The sequence below is a fragment of the Otolemur garnettii genome, unplaced genomic scaffold (assembly GCF_000181295.1).
Source record: "Otolemur garnettii isolate 467f Iridium unplaced genomic scaffold, OtoGar3 scaffold00018, whole genome shotgun sequence".
In the NCBI taxonomy this organism is placed as follows: Eukaryota; Metazoa; Chordata; class Mammalia; order Primates; family Galagidae; genus Otolemur; species Otolemur garnettii.
The window spans coordinates 2,268,378-2,276,029 of NW_003852413.1; the positions used below are offsets into that span (position 1 = coordinate 2,268,378).

Sequence of the window (7,652 nt, forward strand, 5' to 3'; positions counted from 1 at the left end):
AAAAAAAAAAAGAAGAAGAAGAAGAAGAACTGGATGTGCAACAAGAGTGGACAGAAGAAAACCAGTCAGGACACAATCACAGTCATCCTGGCAAGAGACGTAACCACAACAGAGAAAACGAAGGTAGAGCAGATCTCCTGGGGGTGGGGGGTGGTCCATAGGCAAGCAGAGGAAGGGGTCCAAAATCAAGTCCTCAGTACTCCCAAATTTAGGTGCCAAACAGCAAAGGAGCAATTAGCGACCTAAGAGGAAAGTCTGGCCAGTCATGAAGGTGGGACTGTCAACTGTACAGAGTGGCACTGAGAAGGCAGATACCCTGAGGACAAAGAAGAGACCTTTAGATTTAGCAACAAATAACCACCAGGTCATCAGGCATCAGCATCGAGAAGAGTCTCAGTGAGTACATCAAAGCCTAACCCGAGCAGACCCAGGTGGAGGTCCAAGGCAAGGAAGGTAGAGGGTGACAGAGGGTTACAAAGTATTACTATTTAGCCTTTTTCAAAAGACAATCTAAATATTCTGTAGTCCAAGCATCAGGCCTAAGGCATCTACTCTGCTTCCTCGAAGGCCAATTCAAAGTGTGGCCACAAAGCAAGCCCCAGAGCCTGGTGTTGGAAAGTGGCTCCTTCATTTCTGACACCTGCGTAGATGCGGCAGTGGCCCTGTACATGTGTACATATACTTTGTCTGCCAAAGGTACTACTGCAAGTAGACAGTGTGCCCATCAATGGCCTACATGACTGAGACACAGCGTGTCCTGTGAGTAGAAATATAATACAGGTGACATCCGGGAGAACTCATGCGGGAATGGCTGGGCCTCACCCCACCCCACCCTCCCCACTGCTCAGCAAGATTATGGTGGCAAGGTGGGAGTCAAATGGGGGATCAAATGTTCAAAGGCACAGATGAAAAACTAGTTTGGGGACATCTGAGTAAAATTCTTAGTGGAGACAGGATATCAGCAGTTAGAGAAGAGGATTAAAAATTACCCTCGAGACAATAATCCAGCCTGAAGGCTGCAACCCTAACCCTTCCTCTCCCACCCTCTAAGGCAGTGGTTCTCAACTTTCCTAATGCCTGTGACCCTTTAATACAGTTCCTCATGTTGTGGGGACCCCGAACCATAAAATTATTTTTGTTGCTACTTCATAACTGTAATTTTGCTACTGTTATGAATCATAATGTAAATATCTGATACGCAGGATGTATTTAGGGACCCCTTTGTAAGGGTGGTTCCACCCCCAGAAGGGTTGCGACACACAGATTGAGAACCGCTGCCCTAAGGCAGCTTTGTTTATTACCTACTTAGTTCTGCCCTAGAGCAGTGGTTGTCAACCTTCCTAATGCCGTGGCCCTTTAATACAGTTCCTATGAATCCCAATCCACAGGTTGAGAACCGCTGCCCTAGAGAATTATCTATGATTTAGTGACTTTAGTGATTTCGTATGACTGGGTCAGGAAGCTATCAACTCTTTGCTTCTTTGTTCTGGAAACACACATCCTAAAATCTTTTTTTTTTTTTTTTTTTTTTTGAGACAGAGCCTCAAGCTGTCCCCCTGGGTAGAGTACCGTGACATTACAGCTCACAGCAACCTCCAACTCCTGGGCTCAAGCGAGTCTCCTGCCTCCGCCTCCCAAGTAGCTGGGACCACAGGCGTCCGCCACAACGCCCGGCTACATCCTAAAATCTTAATAAAAACCTCTTGAGGCTCGGCACCCATAGCACAGTGGCTACAGCGCCAGACACATACATGGAGGCTGGTGGGTTCGAACCCAGCCTGGGCCTGACAAACAAATACGACAACTGCAACAAAAAACAGCCAGGCATTGTGGTGGGTGACTGTAGTCCCAGCTACTTGGGAGGCTGAGGCAAGAGAATCACGTAAGCCCAAGAGTTTGAGGTTGCTGTGAGCTGTGATGCCACAGCACTCTACCCAGGGTGACATAGTGAGATTCTGTCAAAAAAAAAAACTCTTTCTTGTGAATTCCACCTTTCTGCCTCTATAAGCTAAAAGACACCCGTCTCTTCCTCCGGGAGGGAGGCACAGGCTTTGCTTGTGGATTTCTCGGTACCGTTTCTCCCTCCACCTCTGGATCCCAGGTGATGGGAAAACTCCCCTCTTGGGGAATTCTCAGTCCCCTGTGTTTCGGCTCCTTCCTACGCTGCTGCAATGGTGTCATCAATGGTTTCTTTCAGAATGACAGCTTCTCTGATCCCATCCCACACATTCCAGGCAAAAAATCCATCTGAAGCCAATTACCCTCACCTGCCCGCTTTCCGGTGGGAAAAAGAAGGCTGTGCTATCTGTAAAGTATCACAGGAAACACAAATGGGGGAACATATACATATCTGTTTTAGCCAAACGTCTGTGAGTGATTTCATTTTGAACTATAATTCTTACAAAGATCTAGTTACTTGAAAATTGCAAGCCAAGAGCACTATTGATATATTCATGCATCATTCACTATACATAGAATTAACAAAACGACAAACAAATTCGAAAACGTTAAACACACAATAACTTGGTAATTAAAACGTGACCATAAGTGGCATAATAAACCAAGATAGATTCAAAACAAAGATCGTCGAAATCCCAAGTAAGAGAGGTCATGAGCTGTAGCTCTTCAAGGAGCCAAATGCTGAGTGGCACGAAAACTTCATGGGGTGTGGTTAAGACGCTAATTTTAAGAATATGTAACAAGGCTGCTAAATACCATAAGTAATTACCATAAGTAATCATTAAAATATATACAAAGTAAAAGTATATGGAAGTGCAGGGCAATCAGAGGAAGAAACTACAACGGAACTGTAGTTTGTAGTGGCTGTAGCTCCTAGCACAGAACCACTGAAGACGCTCCATCAGACTGGAGACCACCTCAAGGAGAATAGGACAGCCTGGCCGAGACTGGGTGAATGAGATCTCTGGAGTCAGAGTGATTGCCTACATTGCCACTACAGAGCCTAAGTGGAAAACTCACCGGTCAATACCACCCAACAAATGAGATTTGTGAGCATTGCTTTGTAATTTATCTGAATAAGTACCACTATTTAAACATCTGATGATGTCACATTAAAACAACAATCTGGGCTCGGCACCTGTAGCTCAAGCAGCTAAGGCGCCAGCCACATACACCTAAGGTGGCGGGTTCGAATCCCCAGCCCGGGCCTGCCAAACAACAATGATGGCTGCAACCAAAAAATGGCCAGGCGTTGTGGCGGGTGCCTGTAGTCCCAGCTACTTCGGAGGCTGAGGCAGGAGACTCGCTTGAGCCCAGGAGTTGGAGGTTGCTGTGAGCGGCAAGCCAAGGCAACCCAACCAAGGGGGATAGCTTGAGGCTCTGTCTCAAAAAAAACAAAAACAAAAAACAACAATAACAACAATCTGGGCTGGGCATGGTGGCTCACACCTTTAATCCCAACACTCTGGAAGGCGAGGCAGGCAGATGGCTTGAGCTCAGAAGTTTGAGACCAGCCTGAGCAAGAATGAGAACCTGTCTCTACTAAAAAAAATGGAAAAACTAGCCCAGTGTTGTGGCAGGCACCTGTAGTCCGAGCTATTCAGGAGGCTGAAGCAAGAGGATCACTTGAGCCCAAGAGTTTGAGGTTGCTGTGAGCTGTGAATCCATGGCACTCTACCCAGGGCAAGTGAGTAAGATTCTGTCACAGAAAAATAAAATAAAAATCTAGCTTTTCAAAGAAAAAAGAGAGTGAGAGAGCTTGAGTTTGATGAGGCCCTAGTGCCCCTTTAGCTTATATCATACACTCTGCAGAGCTCCCCTATTCTCACTTTCCAGAAAAATCTACCATTGAGTCAAAAGTTAGCTGCCATTTATTTTCAAATTGTGCCTTTTTCTTAAATTTGGCCTGTTTCATTCATGCATGCAACCTTCCAACTCTTATTATCATTTGTTTGTATTTGTAAGCTTTGTCCTAGTAAAGGTGTGCTGAAAAGATCCTCTCAAAGTCTGATCTGAGGAGATACAAGGGCTCTTTAGCATGTCAGACTCTTACAGAATTAACTAAAAATGTTAGCTGCAGATTTTCTTCATTGAACAACTTGCAAAGTTCAAACTTTCTCCTCGAGTTCTTTTCTAAGTAGCCCTCTCAGTAGTTACTAAGTTTTATAGAACTTTTGTTTCGCTCTCTTTTTTATTTTTATTTTCTGAGAGTCTCACTCAGTTGCACTGGCTAGAGTGCTGTGGCATCACAGCTCACAGCAACCTCAAAGTCTTGAGTTCAAGCGATCCTCCTGTCTCAACCTCCTGAGCAGACTACAGACACCCACCACCACACCCCACTAGTTTTTCTACACCAGTTTTTCTAATTTTAGTAGCGACAAGATCTCATTTTGCTCAAGCTGGTCTCAAACTCCTGAGCCCAAATAATCCACCCACCTTGGCTTCCAAGAGCCCTGGGATTACAGGCATGAGCCACTGTGCCCAGCCTCTTTTGTTTCTCTTAATAACCTGTGAAGAGCTGAGTGGTGCCAGTAGCTCAGTGGGTAGAGCGCTGGCCATGTACACCTAGGCTGGCAAGTTCGGACGTGGCCTAGGCCAGCTAAACAATGACAACTGCAATAAAAAAATAGCCAGGCATTGTGGAGGGCACCTGTAGTGCCAGCTACTCAGGAGGCTGAGGCAAGAGAATCACTTAAGCCCAAGAGTTTAAGGTTGCTGTGAGCTGTGATGCCACAGCACTCTACCAAGGGCCACATAGTGAGACTGTCTCAAAAAATAATTAATTAATTAAATAATCTGTGAAGAACTAATCAGGGAATGTTGATCATTCACAACTAATCTTTAAATTAAAATGTCAAAATATATCCATTAATGAGCCTCAAACAGTTTGAGCATAAATTCAGAAGAAACCACATTTCAAAAGAACAATGGCAAAGAAACTTCCTTCCAAATACCAAAAAAAAAAAAATTATTAGACAGAATTTCTTTAAAATAAATTTCTTTTCTATCACTGACATATTGCCTTTTGAAAAAATAAAAATAAATTTCTCTTTTTTTTTTTTTTAAGAGACAGAGTCTTACTTTATTGCCCTCAGTACAGTGCTGTGGCATCACAGCTCACAGCAACTTCCAACTCCTGGGCTTAGGCAATTCTCTTGACTCAGCCTCCCAGGTAGCTGGCCCTACAGGTGCCCGCCACAATGCCCAGCTATTTTTTGTTGCAGTTTGGCCGGGGCCGGATTTGAACCTGCCACCCTCAGTATATGGGGCCAGTGCCCTACCCACTGAGCCACAAGCATTTCCCAATTTCTTTTCATATATGTATTGCAACCACAAAAGCTTTCAACTATATAATTAGTACTTAAGATGTCCGTGACACAGACTTCATATAACCTGTGCCAATGACCAATTTATGTATTATACTCCCTAAACTGCTTTTGGATTAAACAAATTTCCCTAACCTTTTATAACAAGCTAAATCCATAACTAAATCACAATTACTGATTGGCAGCATAAGTAATTCTTATTTGTTTCAACATCATATACTAAAAAAAACGATAATCTTCTATAAACATATACATAAATCTAGTGCAAATCACTCATTACAACGCCAACTTCTCCTCTTATGCCATTATAATGTTCAAATAAATAAAAGCAGCCTGGAAAGAGAAAATGAATTGCAAAAAGACAAATTATAAGTGTGCATAGTTGAGACAGAATACTGCACTTTTGCTTTGGAGACCAGAAAATAGATGGCTGATGGAGGGCAGATTCAATGAAATTCAGCTGTTTTCTTTCCTATCAGTTGTTTGTGAGTCACTGTCCACACTCCAACACCATAAGAACCCCCTAAAACTTGGACCCAAGTCCCAACACATCATACCCTAACTCCACTATTGAAGAAATTCTACCTCAAGTTATAGCAACAAGATGCCACATAAAAGGAGGAAAGTCTGGCTTCAAGACAATTTGTTTACAAAACTAGGATGAAGTTCACTGTAACTTTAAAATAACTTTTCAAGAATTTGTTACTAGCTGAACATTTTCCAGTAATCTTGTTTCCTAGCATACTATGTCAGTCTTCTGCACTTCACCCAGCTTGGCAAAGCAGACTAACCACAATAGTAGAATAACCACGTGTTTAAGCGTCATATCCCACCTTGCCCTTCCACTAAGTGTCAGTGGAAATAAGTAAACCAAACATCATGTAAATACCTGTAAGAACTAACCAAAACAGCCTTTCCTATTTTCAAGCAAAACGGGAGCATAAAATAGTTTTTGTTTTTTGGTTGACTTACAACATGTTGCTGGGAAAAAAATACTGACGCTTTCCCAAGGACACTCTTCTGGTTCTAAACTTTCTTCGCTGGACAAACTACCAAGTCCAAGAGGTGCCATCAGAACTGACTTACCCGATCCTTCATTCTCCAGCTCTGAGCTAAGGATTTGGAGCCTTCAATTTTCTCACAGTGCCTCTTTTTCATAAAAGCCAAAGGCAGGTTCCAGTCTGTAAGGTCCGCTTCATCTTCTTCCCCGAGTCCCAGAAGAGGCGACTGCAGCATTTCGGACTCCATCAGAGGGGGTGGGGGTGGGGGAGTCCTTGGCAGCAAGCGCTCGAGAACCTCCAGCCTTAAAAACTAGTAAACTAGTGTGTACCAGAATTAGTGAAATAAAAAATAGCAAAAAAAAGAAAGAAAGAAAGAAAAAGGAAAGAAAAGAAACGGATGAAGAGTGTACGGAGACCCTTACTCTGCCAAAAGTCTGAGATCCTTATCTCTAACTCTGTGCGGAAAGTCCGGGGTTTGGGAGAGCCGCTGGGAAACCGGGCAGCCCAAGAAGCTCCACGCAGACACACACCCCCTGATCCCAAGCCACTGCCTGCTTCTGAGGCTGTATGTTTCAGAAGGGGCTGCGATCGGAGCTGTCAAAGGCGTGAGCGACTTCAGGCCTCACGATGACCCTGCTTTCGGCGTCCAACCACTCAACAGATCCGGGACAAGCAGGCCGCCCGCTCTTGATGCTGGTTCGACAATTGGAACAACAGGATTGAGGTCTCTGGACGACAAAAATAGGTTCTGAGAGTCTCGGGTCTTATCCAGCCACTCTCAGCCCTGCGGATCCCGCACTCGCCTGAGCTGCTGCAACCAGAGCCAGGACCGGCCCATCGTGCTCGCCCGCAGCCGGTTCCTCAGCCCCGGGTCCGCGCGGCCTGGCTGGTCCTGCCCTTCAGTCCGTTGTTCTCTCCCACCTCAGAATGAATCCTGAAAAACAGGAGACACAGCCCGCGGAGAAAACGGATAACGTGGGCTTGCAAGGTTAGGGGAATTCTGCCCTCTGGCTTGGAGCTGCCCTGAAACTCTTCTCATCAGCACATCAAGGAGGACGCCATATTGCCAAGGCCCAGAATGCATAGCGACGTACGGCGTGCCCTACAGGCCAAACTCCTAGAGCGTTCTCGCAGTGCTGCCCAGGAAGCAGTGGAGAAAGTCCCCGCCCTGGTTTCCTACGTTGCCGTAATTCAACTCTCGCTAGTTTCCTGCGGTTTGTTCTGGAGATCCGAGATGCATGTTACTGAAGTCAATCCTGCAAATGAACCATTGTTGATTTAGTTAATTTTGAGAAAACTTGTTATTATTATAAGTGGAGCTACATGCTTCTGACATCAAAAGAATCGACCACCTTGTTTCTTGCAG

General features: G+C 44.8%; 1 protein-coding gene across 2 annotated transcripts in view; it reads right to left on the bottom strand.

Annotated features, from left to right (window-relative positions):
• The window catches only part of RPTOR (regulatory associated protein of MTOR complex 1), a 319,730-nt gene extending 313,076 nt beyond the window's left edge, over positions 1 to 6,654 (bottom strand). Inside the window, exon 1 of one of the 2 annotated variants that reach the window (XM_003786071.3) lies at positions 6,372 to 6,533. In XM_003786071.3, the coding sequence (XP_003786119.1) occupies positions 6,372 to 6,533 (162 nt within the window). Of the gene's footprint in view, positions 1 to 6,371 lie in introns of both variants that reach the window. The other variant, XM_023511133.1, reaches the window with a different exon arrangement.
• Between the last annotated feature and the right edge of the window lie 998 nt (positions 6,655 to 7,652).